General features: G+C 41.9%; 1 protein-coding gene across 1 annotated transcript in view; it reads right to left on the bottom strand.

Annotated features, from left to right (window-relative positions):
- Positions 1–9,572: 9,572 nt before the first annotated feature.
- TMX3 (thioredoxin related transmembrane protein 3) overlaps positions 9,573–21,637 on the bottom strand; it is an 87,780-nt gene continuing 75,715 nt past the window's right edge. Inside the window, exons 13-16 of the mRNA XM_069730987.1 lie at positions 13,104–13,160; positions 12,333–12,462; positions 11,683–11,751; positions 9,573–10,042 (exon numbers count right to left, since the gene is read on the bottom strand). Coding sequence (XP_069587088.1) covers positions 9,779–10,042; positions 11,683–11,751; positions 12,333–12,462; positions 13,104–13,160 — 520 coding nt within the window. The 3' untranslated portion in view covers positions 9,573–9,778. The remainder of the gene's footprint in view (positions 10,043–11,682; positions 11,752–12,332; positions 12,463–13,103; positions 13,161–21,637) is intronic.

The raw sequence follows: 21,637 nt of genomic DNA, 5'->3' as shown, positions 1-21,637 counted from the left end.
GGTGAGTTTTTTGGTTGATCTTTTTTCTCTTTGTCCATGCTAATGTCCTTGAATTTTCAGCAGCAAAAACACAGCAAATAATACCTGCTTTTTTGCTTAGTTTTTTCAACACCCATTTAAGTCAATGGGTGACAAAGGCTGAAAAAACAGCAAAAACGCTGAAAGAAGTGACATGCTCTATGTCCAAAAAACGCAGCAAAGCACAACATAATGATCACACAAAAACCCAATGTGTGTGCATGAGAGTTCTGAAATCCCATAGGCTTTCCTGGTACTGTAAAAAGCAGCTGAAAATTAGCATTAAAAAAACGCAGCAAAACACCCAGTGTGAGCTTACCCTTATGGTATGTTTCCACGTTCAGGAAACGCTGCGTGCTACGCAGCGTCAAACAAGCAGCGTCCAGATGTTACAGCATAGTGGAGGGGATTTCATGAAATCCCGTCTCCACTATGCATTAAAAGACGCATGCGGCAGACCCGCGGAAACGGACATGTGGCGCGTCTTAAGAACGCAGCATGTCCTTACAATGCTGAAACAACGCAAGGACAACACAGGTGACCTGCCAGTGACCTCAGGTTCAGATTTGGTCAGGATTTTAACTGAGTAAAATCCTGATGCAATCCTGAACGTGGACACATACCCTTAGAAGGGAGAAAGCCCCTGAGCTAAAGCCAGGACAGGTGAGTATGCACTCCATGCCAACGCCAAAAGTGATAGGAGGATGGATTTTAAAAGGGACTATCCAATGAATCAGTTTCCAATCAGAAGTCCTGAAGTTTTGTTTATACCCCATTTAAAGACCTTAGTGTTGGATAAGAATAAAAAGTACCCCTTTCCTCATGTTATGCTTTTATCGGTCTCGCTTGTTGCTACTGGGGTAGGGCTTTAGACATTAGAGTCTCAGTCTCCTTTGGCAGATAAACAGAGGCCAACATTTATCAAACTCTTTACACCAGTTTTTGTCATGAACCAAGGGCCAAGGAATCGCAATATGAGCACATTTTTGCCTCAAGCTCAAAAAAAGTTGAAAAGAGGGCCAGTCAACCCTCAGAGGGAAGAGGGAGGGATGTCTTCTCTAGGAACTTTTGCAACTGCTCATAGAATTAGTTTTAATTTACTGAAATTAGGATTGACAATGTACCATATTTATTACGTGTTGTGCACTTAATAAATTTGTCAGAATGATCTTTTATTTTGTGGATTTAATACCAGCCACGGTAAATCTGGCCTAGAAACTCGTTAATTTTCCAGCTGGCGGAGAGCTGTAAGCAATACTTGCTCCTAAGGAGGTCGTGGTCCTTATCTGACAAGCAGGGCACATTGCTCTGCATAGCAGTCCACTAAAATAGCCGACTGTGGGGTCAGTGATTGAGCTTGTGTGCACCAGTTCTCAGATTCCTGGTGGACATGGACATTGCTTTACATTGTGGACACCAGGTGGTACCATAAAGGTCTTAATCTTCATTTAACCATTTTTTTTCATCTATACATTGAATATATTTACAGGGATTGTCCTGATTTATATTTTTTTTTACAGGTGACCAATGCCTTGAAATAAAAAAAAAAATATATTTCAAGGCATTGATCGCCTATAAAAAATATAATCTGGACAATTCCTTTAAATATATTCAATGTATAGATTAAAAACGTGTGTGTGTGTGTATATATATATATATATATATATATATATATATATTTCTGTTCCAAACCTATTTTGAATAAATGGGTATGTATATATATATATATATATATATATATATATATATATATATATATATATATATATATATATATATATATATATATATATATATACCTATTTATTCAAAATAGGTTTGGAACAGAAATATATACCATATATATGAAAAAAATGTTTGTGTGTTAATGTCCTGGAAAAAAAAAAATAGTACAAGCTTGACCTAAAACAGCAGTTCAAACTCAAACACAGACATAAAAAACAATGTAAATTCCGTTACTATGGGAATCGCCTTGGTATCCGTGAAGCTTACTATGACTTTTCCCATGAGACGCTGTGGTGTCACAATTACAGCTATAAGTGATAGCGGTTGCTGGGAACATATCAGGCTTGCTGTTTTTACAGTGACAAAATAAAAAAAAAAATGGTAAAAAGGAAATCCATCAGACACTAAACGATTCATTAAATCAGGCTCTTGTGTTAGATGTATTTTTTTTTTTTTGCACATTTTTTTCTTTAACATATAAACTAGGTCAAAAATAAAAAAAAAAATTGACATCTTGCAATTTTCATATTGGTCACTTGTTTTTTTTTAGTCTCTTCCTTTTGTTTCAGGAAATAACACATGTACATAGCCAACATGGTCAGACCCCAACCCTATTTTTTGTATTCTCTAATCAGTGTGTTCACAGGTCATTGTAAAGGTAGAAAGAAATGGGTCAGGCATGACATCGCCCATTATGATTCGTGGATCCTGTGTTATCAATTGTATATAAAGTGTTACCTGTTGTGAATTCTGTTTTTGGGCTCCCTCTGGTGGTTACTGATGGTACTGGGTGACTTGTGTTCTCTGCGGTCTCTGGTGTCCACCTGTTCCATCAGGTTATGGGAGTTTCCTATTTAACCTGGCCTTTTTGTCATTTCCTCGCCGGCTATCAATGTAATCAGCGTGTCTTTTTACCTCTGCTCCCTGCGTCTGTTATCTTCAGGACAAGCTAAGTTTTGATTTTCCTGTTCCACGTTTTGCTTTATTTTTGTCTTAGTCCAGCTTGCTGATATGTGATTCCTTGCTGCTGGTTGCTCTAGTGGGCTGAAATTACTCCTCATGTTCCATCAGTTGGCACATGAGTTCAAGTAATTTCAGGATGGTTTTTTGAAGGGTTTTTCGCTGACCGCGCAGTTCACTTTTGTATCCTCTGCTATCTAGCTTTAGCGGGCCTCATTTTTGCTGATTCTTTTTTCTACGTATGTGCTTTCCTCTCATTTCACCGTTATTACATGTGGGGGGCTGCTATTTCTGTGGGGTGTTTCTCTGGAGGCAAGTGAGGTCTGTGTTTCTTCTAATAGGGGAAGTTAATCCTTCGGCTGGCGCGAGACGTCTAGGAATCATCGTAGGCACGTTCCCCGGCTACTGCTAGTTGTGTGTTTAGGTTCAGGATCGCGGTCAGCTCAGGTTCCATCACCATAGAGCTTGTTTTGTTTTTGTGCTTGTCCTTTTGTGATCCCCTGCCATTGGGATCATGACAGTATAGCCGGCCAAAAAAAATTGGTCATCGTTTTGGCTGAAGTAGGAGGAAAAGTAGTCTGAGGAAGTTTTTTTTTTTTTTTTTCCCCTCCTCAGTGTTTGCTGCCTAGCCTTAATTGCAGCTTGGCTGTTTTTTTTTCCTCCTCTTAATCCTTGAATGGCTCTGACCTCAGCTGTTTATCATGGACGTCCATAGTTTGGCTTCCAGCCTGAATAATCTTGCTGCTAAGGTTCAAAATATACAAGATTTTGTTGTACATACGCCTATGTCTGAACCTAGAATTCCTATCCCAGAGTTTTTTTCTGGAGATAGATCTAGTTTTCTGAATTTTAGGAACAATTGCAAGTTGTTTCTTTCTTTGAAATCTCGCTCCTCTGGAGACCCTGCTCAGCAGGTCAAGATTGTTATATCTTTCCTGCGGGGTGACCCTCAGAATTGGGCATTTGCATTGGCACCAGGGGATCCTGCGTTGCTCAATGTGGATGCGTTTTTTCTGGCATTGGGTTTGCTCTATGAGGAACCTAACCTAGAGATTCAGGCTGAAAAAGCTTTATTGGCTCTCTTTCAGGGGCAAGATGAAGCAGAAATATATTGTCAGAAATTTCGGAAATGGTCGGTGCTTACTCAGTGGAATGAGTGCGCTCTGGCTGCAAAATTTAGAGATGGCCTTTCTGAGGCCATTAAAGATGTTATGGTGGGGTTCCCGGCGCCTACAGGTCTGAATGAGTCCATGACTATGGCTATTCAGATTGATCGGCGTTTACGGGAGCGCAAACCTGTGCACCATTTGGCGGTGTCTTCTGAACAGGCACCTGAGATAATGCAATGTGATAGAATTCAGTCCAGAAGTGAACGGCAAAATTATAGGCATTACTGCTGCACAAGGTGGCTCTTTTAGTTTATAACGCCTGGAGGTTGTGACAGTGGCCCTTTAAAATAAAGATTGCAGTATGAAAAAACAAAAAAAAATCCTTTGCCAAAATTATTTTGAAAGATATACATAACACAAAAACCTGTTTTAAACAATTGGTTGTTTTCGGATTATCGCTTTCCATTAGGGCGTACACAGCCGTATAAATGAGATCGTAACGCAGTGCACAGACTGGCTGACATGTTCAGTAGTGGCAGGAGTGAAGCAATGCTGCGGATCCCAGGCTGGTAGGATGGGCTCCTGCACCACCCATATTTTTTAAAAGTTTGGAGCACATTCCATACTCTTCAATGTGGTGGACTCTAGGAACATGGCTGCAGGCTGTGGCGCATGCGCAATTGAGATCTCTGGAGATGAGATTTCGGTGCCGAGATCTCAATCTGCACATGTGCCATTTTACCAGTGTCCACTGAAGAGTATAGAAGGTGCGGGGCTCCAGGATTTCACAAAATGTTGGCGGTGCAGGGGCTATGGGCTTTCACAAAATGTTGGCGGAGCCCCCGCACTGCCAAACGCCCCATCCTACCAGCCTGGGGCAAGCAGCATCGTCCCACTCCTGCCTCCATCAGAAGCTTATTGCAGCAGCGACCCTGGGACCCAAGTCCACCCCAGCTGGTAAGCTCCACAGCAGCTAACATTCAGATTATAAGGCGCACCCCCAAAAAGTGCGTTTCATAATCCAAAAAATATGGTATAAGGCCATCGGACTGTGCCCTTATGAAATAACGTCAGGCTAAACATAACATCAACTTTCCGCTCATTTAGATTCCCATCATTAATTCTATCATAAATAAAAATACAGGTCAATAGGTTTGTTTGTATTTCTGATAATTTATTACAGAAATTTTGATTTCCTTCTCACACATTCACTTTAATTACAGCAAAATAACCCAATAGTGGCTTTAAAAAAAATAGCAAAAACCTCCAGTAAGCCTATAGAATAACTGTCCTTTGAAAGGAAAACAAACGTATATATCCATACTGTGAATATCAAGATATTGTGGACCAAAGCCCTCTGAATATGGGCTCTCAGATGTCCGTGATCATTGGTACCGAGCTTGGATCATAATCAATGGATTGGTCCCGCGTCTACCGACTTGGAGCCTGAAAACCTCAGAGAAATATATGAAGTTGTCATGCTCATTGTCGGAAGGAATCTTGGCCGGTCCGTACATTGCAATCCCAGATTGGGATGCCTGAAGGTGCCCCCCATCTGTGCGGAAATTCAGCCCCTTCAGCTTATCTGGCAAATATGGACGATGATCATAAAGTATAGAACTGCACTTCTTGCTCGCATAAGTATAAAGCTGCAGTAACTTTTTTTTAAAAAATAACCTAATTAACTAATAATTATATGAAAGTTAGATTTAAAATACTGTAAAACCATGAAAAACTGTAAAACAAAGGGATAAGGAGATCACTGATCAATCCATAGATGTAAAGCACAACATAATACTACTATATACAGAAAACATTCAGCAGGTCTAAAATACATGTATTATACTGCATTTTAAAATCTCCATGATAAAAAGTATTCGGCAATAAGCAAAAAGAAAGCAAAACCAGGGTTCGTAACGTATAGGTGTCAGACTTCCAAAAGGATTAAAAATTTATAACGATTGCACATGATGAAAAAAGCTGATAGAATGCAAAACATCTTCTTTACACACAAAGAGGAGTTTATTAAGAGGGATTGTCCTATGGCTTTATATTAAGTAGTCTCCCTTATAACATAGTAATAACATATACTCACTAGCCGAACTGGTGAGGTCATTGCCCGGACATTTTTAGGCCCTGCACCCATTCTGCTGGTACGCTATCAATTCTGTCGAATGAACTTCAGACAAATAGAAAAAGCGAGCGCGCAGCACCCTGATAGCAGTTGCTGATTGGCCACAGGATTCACGTGGAATAATGTTAGTATTATTTTGCAAGGGACACTACATCATTAAAAAGAGGTTGCCCAGGTAGTGGACAACCCGTTAAAAGGCTTTGCGTCAGAATTTTTGAGTAGAAATTTTTGTTTGCCAATTTATCACATGTCAAACAAATGGGGTGAGTTTAAGTAAAAGGATATATGGTCAACTGACGTCTAACAAGTTTATCATCATTTACAATAGAAATTGTAGACAGTGCTAATCTACACCTGTTGATCTCAAGCACAGATTTATATTTGAAGAATTGACATAGAAAAATGTGGTTGATGGGATCTTTAAAAATTCAGACATGCCAAGATGAACCCTATTGATCAGGAATAAACAAGCAGCTATATAAATGTGCAATGATTGTAATGTAAAAAGTATATTGCGTGAAACCTTCATTATTTTTTTTTTTAATTCCCTCTGCATCATTTACACAATTGTTCATTTTTTTTCCTACAGGTTGGTGGGAATGAAAGGGTGGACCCTTCCTGAGCGATCTGTATCTTCCCTCTCCTCCCTTGTCTACTCGTTCTAGGCTGGTTTCACGCATCCAACATTCATTCTGAGCAAGAAACGTGAGGGACAAACCCGCTTTGGGCCTCACACCACCGTATTATTGGAATTAGTGCGATTCGACAAAACATTGGCTCGCACGCAGGTCAATGTTTTCCTATGGGGACATGCACAAAATCCGAGGAAAAAAAATGGCAGCATGTCAGAGTTTGACCTGATATTCGCATCACACTCGGCCATGCATGTAAATGAGTGCGTGGAAATCATCGGACTGCATTCGGATGACACAGTGTGGTCCAGTTTCCGAGCACTGGTAAAAGAGGGAGACATTTTTTTCCTCTTCTCCTCATCTGAGAGAATCCGATCATACACTGATCTGATTTTAATCAGAGTACAGGAAAGATAAATATCTTGGTACCGTGTTTCAGTTAGCCATTAAAAGGTATCAACCACTGAGGACTCTCAATTCTAAATATTTTTTTAATCAGAGTGTCATTTGCATTATTGGCTCGATTATTCCAGATAAGGCTAGGTTCACATTTAGCGTTTGTGCGCAGCGTATCATCTGTATACGCAAATGCATGCCTAAACGCATGCTTACGGCTCCGCATCATCTTAAACATGACGCCCCCACCCCCCCAAAAAAAATGCTGCGTGTGCATGCATTAAAATATGTTTTGGAATACGTTTGCGTTTTTATGCGCATGGTGGAGTTGGTGACATCATTTTCTGGACATGCGCAGTCTAAATTACGCATGTGTATCGGACGCATGCGTATGCATGTCCTTGCGTACCTATGCGTTTCCATAGACAGTAATGCTTTTTTTGACGCAATCATCCGCAAGCGCCTCAAAAAATGCAACATGTTGCGTTCGTCGGAAACCGCGAAACGACGCATGCATCCGCATGCGAACGCATGCAAAAGCATGTCCCTGCGTACATCATGTTAAAGATATGTACACATGCGGATCATACGCTGCGCACAGAAACGCTAATGTGAACCTGGCCTAAGACAATCTACGGCTGTGTGACCCCGGCCTTAGACTGCTGTGCTTGGGTCAGGAGATTAGCAGCCACTGTAAACATTTTAGTCCATAATTGGACCGTGAATGTCCCATGTATGAAACTGGTCTTAGTCTAGATGTTTCTTTGGTGAGTGTGAAGCAATTTCTACACATTCATCAAAATCAGCCACTCACAGAGAGGGAATAAAAGCTCCTAAAATATGAGGAGCATGACAAATCTCCCTAAAACATATACCACATATATGCACATACAATAGGGCAAATGCACACATTTTGGATTGCCTATTGAGTTATTCATTTCCAAAGACTTAATTTGAGCCCCCCCTCAAAAAAAAAAAAAATACTGGCTTGCGTGCCATACACCAGATATATTATGCACGTAGACTCTTTCTGACTTGCTTGTCAATTGGAAGTGGTAAGTGGTTTTGTGGTAAAGTAGCTCGAAATGCACCACTCTGCCAATTACTGGCACAAGTATGGTGTAAAATTAGACTAGACAGCCTTATTTAATCAATAGATCTTGGAATAATAATAAGATCCACAATTGGATGTGTTTAAAAAAAAATGTTGCTGTGCTGAGATAATCTTATAAATGTGCCCCTGCTGTGTCCTGTGTAATGGCTGTGTCTGACCGTACAGGAACATGGTCTGATCATATCACAGCTCCCGGGCAGGGGAGGAAGCAAAAGACTATATAGACATTATGGGACGGGATCACAGCGGATTCTTTCTTTGAAGTAAAACATTATTTTTCTTAAAGATTATTGTACCTGTTTTTATTATGTATACCCCTCCTCACATGTAAAGCGCCATGGAATAAATGGCGCTATAATATTAAATAATAATAATATTTAAAAACAGGCAGGAAAATGTTTTACCTCACAAAAAGAATGAGTTGTGATCCCATGCTGTTCTGTCTGGATACTTTTTTTTGACCCCCCCCTCTACCCCCTGTACAGGAGCTGTGGAATGATCAGAGCATGTTCCTGCAAGGTCACACAGGGCCATTACACAGGACACAGCAGGGACACATTTATAAGATTATCTCAGCACAGGAACATTTTATTTAAATACATCCAATTGTTGAAAATTATTATTATTCTAAGATCTATTGATTGAGACCAACTTTTGTTCGTGGGAAAACCCTTTTAAGATGCATAAAATGTATACGCAATTGATGTATTTTAACACTAAAAGTCTACATTTCCATGGTCTAAGGCCGGGATCACACACGCGAGTTACGGCCGAGTCTCGCAGGTGAAAACTCAGCTCTGGCGCCGGCACTTCTGAGCGGATCGTGCAGCCGCACAGCAATACATGGAGCTGCATGCTCCGCTCCGGAGTGCCGTTGCCAGAGCTGGGTTTTCACCTGCGAGACTCGGCCGTAACTCGCGTGTGTGTGATCCCGGCCTAAAACTGAGATAGTTTTAGTAAATCTGCCCCAGTGGCTCAGAGTGATTTGCAATGAAACAGAATTTACAATGAATGAAATTGAAAACAAAATCACAGTATAATAACCCAACTAACAGGTCTCATCTGCAAAAATAGACACCTGACCAAACTACTGTTCTCTACGCCGAAGGTACATAAGTGTTGCTATACGGCAGATAGCTACAACTAAATCAAACATATATACATTAAAATAACTATGTTTAACCTCCTTTTGTGTCACCAATTCAGTTGTAACAAACATACATCTCAACTCCGCAATATTTATTACTGCTTTAATCTAAGTGCACAAGGCCTCACAGTTTCACCATTGTAAAAAAAAAAAAAAAAAAAAAAAAAGAACAAAAAAGTATATTGCCCAATGTCAGTAGCCTATAAAAAAGGTAAAAAAAAAAATCAATTATTAGCAATACTCCTAAGATAAAGGAAGAAACAGTTGAGTTTTGAGATGAATTTAAAAATAAACCATTTGGAGGACAGAGGTATAATAAAAGCTCCATAGGTGTCTCTTCTATTTTCAAAGCCTTTTTATTAAATTCTATAACGCATGAGAAATAGTCTTGATGCCCTAAAAATGAAGTTGCATGCCAAGAACCAGTGAAGCAGTTCTTTTTTTATTTTCTAGACTTTATGTTTTTTAATAAAGCTGTGCCACTGGTTGAATTTAATAAATAAGTTTCTTTTGGAATCCTAGTTAATCCAATTTTCATAAAAGTTAATCTTTCTTCTTTTCCATAATATCCTTTTCTTCTTGGTCTTCATCCGTCACTTCTGAAGAGTTCTCTCTAGTTCTGTCCTCGTCTTGTTCCTCGTCGCTGCCCTCGTCCGACACGTTTGGATCAATTACGTCCTTTCTGGTCATTTCCTCGGAGCCGTCATCTGAGTCGGCCGTGCAGATTCCATAGCACATTATGCTGATGACACCCAGTGGCAGGCCAAAGAGGAAGCAGCCGAGTAGAGGAGAACTCTTAAATACAGACTGGAAACACAGAGGATTACGGATGCTTTACACTTAAAACAGGTCACAATGGCGTCACACACCATAAAATGTAAAGATTTAGAAGAACATATCACTCTATATTATATCAGTGATTGATAGAACACAAGTCAAATAAGTTGAGATGAGAAATTCCATTTACTTTGCCTCGTCGGGCATCAGGTCCTCCATGGCAGTTAGTATTTACCTCTTGCACTTATCACACCCAACGATTAGTGATGAGAGCGTGTGCTCGTTACTTGAGTTTGCACCGAGTATCACAAGTGCTCAAGTGACATGTTCGAGTCCCTGCGATCGAGTGTTTTGCAGCTGTTAGCCACAAAAACATTCGAGGATTGCCCGTGTCCGTCAGGCAATCCTCGCATGTTTTGTGGCTAACAGTTGAGAAACATGTGGCCGCGGGGACTCTAACATGTTACTCAAGCACCCGTGATACTTGGTGCATACCCAAGCACCCTAGGCAAACAGGAGTAACGAGCATTTAAGCTCATCACTACCGGCGAGGTCATGATGTCACATGAAGCTTGGCTACTTGGGCTCACGGAAAGTCATGAAGTGCGTTGCACCAAACACCGTGAGGACTAGGATGCATCAGAAGCTCCCAAGGATGCCAAGCGCAGGAGTGAAGACCAGCTGCCATTACTAAACTCCAATATACATAAATACATGGATGTGCCAACCTTTGTTTTTTTTTTTACCGGATTGTATGAATCTCATATACATCTCGTGACAGGTTTAGAAACAAGTTCAAGAATACACACAAATGTCTTTACGTAAAGTTGTTGAAAGAGCAATAACTTACAGGGGTTTTCTGGGAATAGTTCATTTTTGGGGTCCAATGGCTTGAGCTTGCTGGAAATAAGCTAAGCAGTTACTCAACATCCTCCGAGATGCCTTTCTCGGATTTCTCTGTCTTTGTAAACAGGCTTTACTTATGACGTCACAACAGTGAAAGTGACCGCTGCAGCTAGTCACTGGGCTCAGAGGCTTGTGTCGCCACCAAAGAAATTAATGGGGACAGCACGGTGCCTCAGTGGATAGCACTGTTGCTTTCCAGTGCAGGTGTTAGGGATAGGGAATTTAGATTCAGGGTAGCATTAATAACCCATGGAAACAGAGTAAAGTTTGGGTTATCTCAAAGAGCTTAAGCCATATGGACATAGAGTAAAAAATATTCCCTAAGGAACCCTTTAAGGTGGACTGTGAGCACAGAATTACTGTACAAACTAAGTACTATTGCTCGGTGCACCCTTGGGGTGGCTATTCATTTAACTTTTACACTTTTACACCTTCTTGTCTTCCCTCAATCTCCAACTTCCTTCCCTAGTCTTTGATTGACGGCTTTGGCTTCTTAGAGCCAGAGAAGAGTGGATATAAATGGAAAACAAACAGGTGGGAAGGTGTATGTACCATGATGCACCGTGTGCCTGGACTTGGTTTGAGCAGTCATTCTGTGCTTATAGTCCCTTTACGTACGGTGTTTTCTCCAGATTTGTATTTCTGAATAACCTAAAGTAAATGTTTCTCCAGCAGATAAACCTATTAGAAGTAGAACAGTAATTGTATTATCTATGTAGAAATCCCTCTAGCAGTTGTATGATCCCCAGTACAGTTTTACTTACTACTACGGTAGACTTGGCATCATAAGCAACTCTTTTGATACGTTGCAGAATTCCATCGCCACCTTGAGCCTGAAAAATAGCATCAATCTGTAACCTTTCTTTCTGCCCAGTACTGCAATGGCAATTGCAAAAAAGCATAGATTAAGACATAAATGGTAGCAAAAAATGTAGCAATCGGATGGAATGAATAACAGATTACATTTTAACCCTTCTCTGATGCCTTAGATCCCTGGACATTACCCAATACAACAAGTTTACAAAAAGGTATGGTACCCCTTAATCTCTTTGAGATGTGGCCATTTTTCATTTTTGTGTTTTGCCCCCCCCACCCTCCCCACACACACACACACTTTTCCCATGAGCCATACTTTAATTTTGTGTCAACACAGGTATATGAGGGATGGTGTCACAATTTTTCTGAGATGGTAAAGGAACTTTAACCCCTCGACCATTCATTACATATTCATTTTTACTTTTACTTTTTTTTTTAGAACAGGGCTAAAAAAAATTTGGCCAATTATTATTTTAAGACCATTAGTACAAAAAACGTCATGGCATCCCCCAACATTTTTAGAAGCATTACCCTTCATGGATATTTTTATCAGAAATTATCTTTTAGGAATGTGAGAGGGATATGTATGGTAGCTCACCTCTGCCGTTCCGTCTAGAATGCTGTTAATGAACTGAATCAGGTCTTCGGTATTTTCAATTTTCTTGTTAGGGAGAAAATACTGTTGATTGGAAGTGTTGAGTACGACAATGGTGGGCACCTGGACCTCACTGCAAACAGACGAGCAAATGCAACAAGCCATTGTCACGCTGCAAGTGATCTCATTCTAATGATACATGGAAGGACAATGACCTACCAGCAACATGGACGCCAAGTCCAGCTTTAATCAAGCTACAAAATGTCATATTGGATCTGAAGCTAAAGGAGAAGCTAAATGGGCTACAATGTCAGTATGTACATGATTGTCCATAACTAATACAAAAAGTATGATTGTTGCCATTGAAGACTAGGCAATATATTTTTGACCTCTTCATGAAATCCGGTTGGGGGTAACCGCCCTCTTCTTCAAAACATCAAGAAGGTAGAGGTTACCCCAGAAAGGTCACACAGGTTCCCCCCTCCATGCAGTGTCTCACCGTGTAGGAGTTTCTCCTGTGGATCTACAACAATGTCCGTCAAAGGTAGAAGTATGCATCAAAAGTGAACTACTTTTTTGTAGATATCCTTGCTGGACTGTATTTTTGCATTTTGTGAATACAAATATTTCTATGTAAAATGACAAATACATCATTTGTTGGGTGTTTCAGTTTCTATGGGATTTTAGAGAGTGTGAGACCACTGACACTGAATTGGACTTAACTACCATAGTTCTAAGGGAAACTGAAGCTAGAGGAACATTGAAGGAACTTACTCCATAAGCAGACTGTTAATGTAATCGTTCCCATCCATATGTCCAAACTGAAAGTCCCTATATAGAAAATGTACAAAAAGTGAAAAATAAACAACTTTCAAGATGTATCACATCATCAGTGAACTTTTTACTAATTTGGCTTTCAGTGGGTTTTTTCTTAATTTTGTCATATCAGTCAGAACCTTTTAACTTTATGCTAATTTAACAGTATCCATTTGTATTTTTTTACAGATCATGAACAAAAAAAATTAGGTCATTGTATTTTATTCCCCTACTTACACTACTCACCATGTGAGATTAATGCCAAGATCGTTGTATTATGTAGTTTTTATATTTTTTTTTTTACACAATGTTATTTGTGATCCTGCTACTGTGGCAGAGAGGGAGTTGTGTATGATGCAGATTCAACGCTTGGGCCGGGGCCATCACGTCTGGCACTTGGTGCATACTCTTAGCAATAGCGGCAAAAATATATATGGCTTATAGTGCCCAGGGATTCCCCCCGCCCCCCCAAATATTGCAATTTCTTTCAGCTTCTTTTATTTTGGGGAGTTCAGTTTTTATAGCACTCGCCACGTAGTGCAAGGGACCTGATAACTGTATTCTCTAGGTCAGAACGACTTCAGCAATACCAAACTTAAATGGTTTTGCACAATAACATACGCTAAATTCTTGCTTGTGTCAGCACATCCGGTTACCTTGGTTTTTGATGGTTATAAATGTTACGTAATAAATGATCATTATTGTGCATCTCAATGTATAAATAAAGAAAAAATACACATAGGTCTTATGTCCTCCACATTAGACAAGTATCTGCCGTCAATATGGACAGGCTCGGCTGAAAATCTAATGTGTATGGGGGCTCGAGCCATATGATTGGAGGAAGGTTAAGGATTCGGATTAAGTGTCAACAATTTTTCTCATACATAAAAAAAAAAAAAAAAGTTTGTTCATCTTTTTCTGACAGACATGACAGTCGGATGACATCAGATTTTTTTCACGGCGCCATAGGCATTGCTGATTTTGATCTGACCCTCAGATTAAAAGTCGTACATGTCTCTGCTATCTTCCACGGACTGCGAAAAACCATGGACATGTGAATGGCTGCACAGACTATTAGGCTGCTTTCACACTAGCGTCGGCCTGACGTGCGTTGTGAAAATAATGTCCGACGTGGGCAGCGGAAGCAGTCTTACGAAGCTTCCACTGCCCCATTGTAATGTCCGGGGATAAGGGGGGAAGCAGAGTTTCGGCCGCGCATGCGCGGTCGAAAATGGCGGACACGACACGCAAAAAAAGTTACATGTTATTTTTTTTTGTGCCGACGGTCCTCCAAAACACGATGCAACCGTCGCACGACGTCGCAATGCATCGCTAATGTTAGTCTATGGGGAAAAAACACATCCTGCAGACAACTTTGCAGGATGCGTTTTTTTCTCCTAAACAACGCTAGTGTGAATATAGCCTTACAGGCACGAGTGGTATCAGTGAAAACATACCTCCCCATGTGTTGACTCAGTGCTCATTTGGATAAGAAACAAAATGAATTTTCTGAAAAACTGGAGCGAGTATTTACAGTACAGAGATGATTATGATAGGGGCCAATTCCCTATCTTACTTTATTAGTAGTCAAGTATTGGGGTGTGACAGACTCCCTGAGGGAAATTAAATATGTAAATTGTCTCTTCAGAGAGGAAGAGAACTGGAACTCTAGTGCCACCTACTGGGACTAGGAATCCGACAAGTCACTATTGACCCTTTACGGAGACTAGCCATATGACATATTAGAACTCATGTGACAAGGCTCGTTAAGAGCGCAATATTAATGTTCAGGATTGCTACTTCTAATAGGTGGCACCAAAGTTCTAGTTCTCAACCTCTCTGAAGAGACAATTTACAAATTCATTCATTGCATGCCCTATAAGCCTCCTTACCCTGGCATGTCGCTCTCCATAAGGAGAAACGTTACCCCTTAGACTCCCTAATATTGCTGCAATACATCTGTACACTCAGCATAATGAAGCCACCCTGCCCCAGGCTGGATCAAATATTATTGTAGTCATTTGTGCCATTGTTAGGCCTTTGGACGCCACCACAATATATCAGCTACCACAAGGAGCCTTCTCTCTGATCTCCACAGGTTTAGAAAGAACCTGATCATTAAGTATCAGCCGGACTCATGGCAATGATCCCATGGGTACAGTGACAGTACCGACAAGATCATTATGGCAAATGTCAGTCATGGAGCACAAAGTGGTGTTAATAAGAATACAGTGCAAGGACACACTGACTTTTTTATCTTAACATGAAGAGAAAACTACTAAGCCTTGTGCGCTTCTGGTCAGGGAATACAAAAAGTGGATCGTCCAATGAAGCTGCCGGTCTAGCTCGGAGACGCATTGCATGGACTTTTTACCTTCTAATTTATGCCGGTTTGTTGTTTTTTTTATATTTTTAAGGACCTTTTAGCAATAAAATATTCATTTAGACTACATCATGCTGGGTGCACTTTGTATTTCATCTGGACATCCCCACCTGGAAGCACCCACGGCTCAGTAATTGTTTCCGTACTTCATGTTTAGTTTTTGTGTGGATACCCAGACACCAAAAACACTTCTGTTTGGCATGCTGCAGCTGGTCCCACATTCACTCAGACCTATACCATTACCATACACTGACTCCCTTAGTGTTGGGCCTGCTTGCTGCACAATTTCCTAAGCCTTTCGGTGGGTTGGTACTAGGTTGGGGCTATAAACACACCCTGACGTTATTGCTCCAGAAGGCGCCATGTTTCTCTCTTGTTCTCTCCTTGGCCCCTTTTTATGTAACCTTTTACTATGTAGTAATGAGACCAATAGCTTTTTTTTGTATTTCACCTCTGGAGTGGTATCACTAATCCATGTTCCCTGCCCCAAGTGTTAGGCTATGTGCACACGTTGCGGATCAGCGTTTTTTCCACGCGCATTTGCACCAAATCCGCAAAGGGTAGCTAAGGCAATGTTAATCAATGGGAATCCAGAATTGGTGTGCACATGCTGCGGAAATACCGGATTACGTACCGGTAATGCTCTTTTATAGAGCCCACGACAGCACCCACTAGAGAGAGGGGATCCGCCCCTAGGAACAGGAAACCTACAGAGAGATAAAAGGGGCGGCCCCCCCTCGCTCCTCAGTTGTTTTACAGAGAATAGGAGGAACCGCCGCCAAGTTTTAGTTAACAGGTTCAGGTATATACATATATACACATATTTACAACCTCATATTATATCTTTCTAATATTTACACCTCACCAAACAAGCACCATGTGCAACTATATACAGAAAAGGGAGGGATGTGAACGGGTGCTGTCGTGGGCTCTATAAAAGAGCATTACCGGTACGTAATCCGGTATTTTCTATTCGCCACGACAGCACCCACTAGAGAGAATTGCAGAGACTATAGACTGGGTGGGTTTACTGAGTCAAGGACCGATACACCAAAAGTTAGATCAGAAGCAGAGGATAGATCTAATCTATAATGCTTATAGAAGGTATTTGGTGAAGACCAAGTTGCAGCCTTACATATAAGGTCTATTGGCACATTCGCCCTTTCTGCCCAGGAAGTCGACAAGGCTCTTGTAGAGTGCGCTCCCACATGCATTGGAGGATCTTTCCCTCCAGCTTTATACGCCAAGATTATGGCCTCTCTGATCCAGCGAGATAATGTGTTCTTTGTGACTCCGGCACCCTTGGTTTTACCCTGGAAAGACACAAAGAGAGCCCTACTCTTCCTCCAGTCCCTAGTTCTCTCTAAATAGGCTAGGACAGACCTTTTTACATCTAGGGTGTGAAGTCTTTCTTCTTCTGGAGTTGAGTGGTTCTCATAAAAGGTGGGTAACAAGATCTCCTGGGATCTATGAAAGGTAGAAGCCACCTTAGGGAGATAACAAGGATCTGTTTTTAAAAGTATCCTATCTGATGTTACCGTTAAAAAGGGAGGATCTATAGATAATGCATGTAGATCGCTCACTCTTCTGGCAGAGACTAATGCCACTAGCAAAACAGTCTTCAAAGAAATGTTCTTTAGTGAGGCTGTATGGAGAGGCTCAAAAGGTGGTTGTGTTAATGCATTCAAAACTATCGAAAGATCCCACTGAGGAACCCGAGGAATGTTAATTGGTTTTGATCTTTCACAAGCGGATATAAACCGGGATATCCATTTATTTCCTGCAATGTCATGATTAAAAAGAGCTCCTAATGCTGAAACCTGCACCTTCAGAGTGCTCACGGAGAGCCCTAATTCCAGCCCTTTTTGTAGAAATTCTAACATTTGAAATATAGGAATCTCAGAGGAAAATTGTGTAGTATGAAATTGAAGGAATTTCCTCCAAATTCTAACATAAATCCTGGTAGTTGAAGGTTTTCTGCTCTTCATAAGAGTATCGATTAACCCATTAGAAAAACCCCTGAGATTTAGTAACCGCCTCTCAAACTCCAGGCAGTTAAGTTCATGCCCTTTGCCTGAGGATGGAGGAATGGACCCTGAGAGAGCAGGTCCTTGGACTGAGGCAGAATCCATGGATCTGACACTGACATCGCCCTCAGCCATGAGAACCATGGCCTCTTGGGCCAAAATGGGGCTATCAACAGAACTTTTGCGCCCTCCTCCCTTATTTTTCTTATTACTATAGGTAATAGATTCCATGGAGGGAAAGCATAGGCCAGATCGAATGTCCATGGCGTCTGGAGGGCATCGAGTATGTCTGGCTTGTCCTCCCTGTTTAGAGAGGCAAACATCTTGACTTGACGGTTGGCTCTTGTGGCAAACAAGTCTATTTGAGGAACACCCCATCGAGCTGTTATTGCCTTGAAAATCTTCCTGCTCAGCATCCATTCCCCTTGATGAAGAGTATGACGGCTCAGGAAATCGGCACGAAAGTTGTCTGTGCCTCTGATGTGTACTGCCGATAGTGATAGTAGATGACCTTCGGCTAATTCCATGATGTCTGATGCCACCTCCCTGAGTTTGTCCGACCTTGTACCTCCCTGATGGTTCAGATACGCCACCGCAGTGGTGTTGTCGGAGAATACTCTTGTATGAGAGCCGCTGAGCTGGGGAAGAAAGTGGAGAAGGGAGTAATATACCGCCCTCAACTCCTTGACATTCGAGGAATTATTAAGATCTGAGCTGGACCAAAGATCCTGAACCCATTGATCCTGAAAATGTGCCCCCCAGCCTTCAGGACTAGCATCTGTGGTCACAACACTAGAAGGAGTGATTACCCATAGAACCCCCTTTGAAAGATTATTCTGATCCAACCACCACCTAAGGGAGTGTAATACTTCCGAGGTTAGAAAAACTGTTCTATCCAGACATCCTCTATTCTTAATGTCCTCCTCCAATACAAATTTTTGTAGCTGCCTAGTATGGAACTGTGCCCACTGTACCGCAGGAATGCACGATGTTAGAGAGCCTAGCAATGACATGACCTGTCTCAGTGACATACTACGTCTTTTTATTGCTGAGGACACCTTATCAACTATGGAAAATTTCTTATCCTCAGGCAGTTTACAAATCTGGTCAACGGAATCCAGAAGGAGCCCAAGGAATTTCTGACACGTTACAGGCTGAAGTCTAGATTTTTCCCAATTAACCAGCCAACCCAGGGATTGTAAGGATATGACTACTTCCCGTAATCTCTGCTCACACTGTAGGGGGCTCTTTCCTACAATTAACAGGTCATCTAGATATGGAATGACCAAAGTATCCTTTACCCGTAAAAAGGACATTACTTCTGATAGTAACTTAGTAAAAATCCTTGGGGCCATAGATAACCCGAAGGGCATTGCTCTATATTGTAAATGACGAATTTGCCTCTCTATACAAACTGCTACCCGAAGAAATTGTTGGTGTGAATTATGAATGGGAATATGGTAGTAAGCATCTTTTAGATCCAATACTACCATGTAACAATTTGGAAATAGATTTTTTATAGCTGAACGAATGGATTCCATTTTGAATGTTTTAGGTTTTATAAAGGAATTCAGCTTCCTCAAATTGATTATAGTTCTGAAAGAGCCATCCGGCTTACTAATCAGGAACAAGGGAGAGTAAAAACCTCTCCCTATCTGGGAAGATGGAACCTCTACTAGGACATGTTTGCGTAGGAGGGTTTTAACCTCGGTTTCAAGTGCCTCTTGCTGAGGCTTGGATCTTAAGGTGGTAAGAAGGAAAGAATCCGGAGGAGTTTTAATAAAGTCTAGTGTGAGGCCTGAGGATGTTAATTTAATAGCCCATTGATTAGTTGTTATTTCTTTCCATTGATGACTGAATTGTTTTAGTCTTCCCCCCACCGGAGAAATATCACTGATGGAATTTATCGGTTGGCTTGAAGGGGCGTTTATTAAACAGATTTCCTTTTTGTTTGAAATCCTTATTATTCCACCTGTCTCTGAAGCCTCCCTTTCTTCCGATTGGTGGCTTCCTGAACGCCCTTCTGTAAGACGGAATAAAGGGATTAGGGAATCCTTTCTTCCTCTCGCCCGCCTTAGTGAGAATATCATCAAGGACTGTGCCAAACAGGTACTCACCCTGACAGGGTATGGAACATAATTTGGATCTTGACTGGGCATCCCCCTTCCAGTTTTTTAACCATAAAGCCCGCCGAGCCGTATTAGCGAGATTAGCTGTTCTGGCCGCCAGGCGGAGGGAATCAGTTGAGGCATCTGAAATAAAAGCCGCAGCACCTTTAATCAAAGGGATAGATGCCCTTAATTTTTCTCTAGATACGCCACTTTTAATCTTCTGATCCAGCTGATCCAGCCAGACTAGCATTGATCTGCCAGTACATGTGGCTGAAATAGCCGGCTTGAATGCCGTGACACAGGCCTCCCACGATTTTTTAAGGAGTGCGTCTGATTTCCGGTCCATAGGATCTGATAAGGAACCTGCATCCTCCACTGGTAAGGAGAAACGTCGAGATGTAGACGCAACTGCCGCATCGACTTTTGGTATCTTGGCCCAGGTATTCAAATCCTCATCATCAAAGGGGTAGCGCCTCTTACAGGATATTGGGACCAACCCCTTTTCACCTCTACTCCATTCTTTTTTAACGAGATCTTTTATGGCCTGATTTATTGGAAATACGTGGCCTTTCTTCTGAGAAAGACCAGCGAACATAACTTCTTGTGGCGTCTGGGGTTCTTTTGATTCAGACACCCCCATCGTATTTCTCACTGATTTTACTAGGTTGTTTATGCCCTCAGTTGGAAAACAGACGAAGTCCTCTTCCTCTGAGGAATTAGATTGCTGAGAAATATCAGAGTCGACCTCCCCACTCTCCGCTGATGTGTCAGCTCTAGGAGAGGATGTTTTTCTCCTTCGTTTCTCCATATTTACTGAAGAAGTAGAACCACCTCCCAACGACTGGAGTTCTTCCCGAATTATGAGACGTATCTCATTCATTTTAACCGATTCCTCCTGCCGTAAGGTGTTGTCTATACATGCCTGACACAGACTTTTAAGATAGGAGTCAGGCAGGGGTTCGGTACATATGGCACATTGTTTGTGCTTACTCTTCCCCGTCCTCTTTGCCTAGAAATAATATAAGCAAAGGAATCAATATAAGCTTCAGTGAAGCTATATACGCACTCACACAGCGTAATATTTATACCGGCTGCGGAGATGCCTTAGCTTGGGGTGTGGAACGGGAGGATTTTCTTCCTGATTTATCAGTGGGGTCACTTATTTTAGAGTGTCCACTATTCCTTTTCCTGGCTTCACCACTAGGGACTAATGGCTCTTCCATAGGGTGCACCCTGACCTCCTCTTGGGACGACATAATGGCACACTGACTGCCTTAACTGACTACACTTTATAGTGTAGTAATGTACACACCCCTTGCTTTGTCTCCACTTTTTTTTTTTTTTTTTTACTTACAGATCCGGCGTTTAGAGTAATGGCACCGCATGGGGGAATCCAATATGGCGGTTCCCCCGGAAATTACCTCCAACACCGTGCCCCGGAAGTTCCTCTCCATTTCCGGGACGCCGACGCTACTGCGCATGCGCCCGCGTCCTGTATGCCGGGAGATGCCGCTGCCTGCTGCATCCCACCATGTCACCTCTTACCTTGGAGGGACAGGAGGGCCTCGTATCGTGTAACCGTCTCACCGCTGCTCAGACGCACACCGGAGGACGTCGCACCAGGTACCCGCACTGTCGGCGTCTCCACAACGGTGTCCCAGCAGGGAGACCGTTGGATAACTTCAGGCTGCCTGTCAGCCGCACCAGATGAGGGGGGAGCCCGCAGGATCATTCCCCCGACTCTGTCTACCTGCTCTGGAACGCCTGCCGCTCAGCAGAGTCGACAGGCGGTAGTCCAGGCAGGTCTTCCTCTTCCTATCCATAGAGTCTTCTCTGTGGGTCTCCATCTAGGAACAGGAAACCAACTGAGGAGCGAGAGGGGGCCGCCCTTTTATCTCTCTGTAGGTTTCTTGTTCCTAGGGGCGGATCCCCTCTCTCTAGTGGGTGCTGTCGTGGCGAATAGAAAAATAC

The sequence above is a fragment of the Ranitomeya imitator genome, chromosome 6 (assembly GCF_032444005.1).
Source record: "Ranitomeya imitator isolate aRanImi1 chromosome 6, aRanImi1.pri, whole genome shotgun sequence".
Lineage (NCBI taxonomy): Eukaryota > Metazoa > Chordata > Amphibia > Anura > Dendrobatidae > Ranitomeya > Ranitomeya imitator.
Note: the sequence above shows the minus strand (reverse complement) of the source record. Positions and strands in the feature narration are given on the sequence as shown.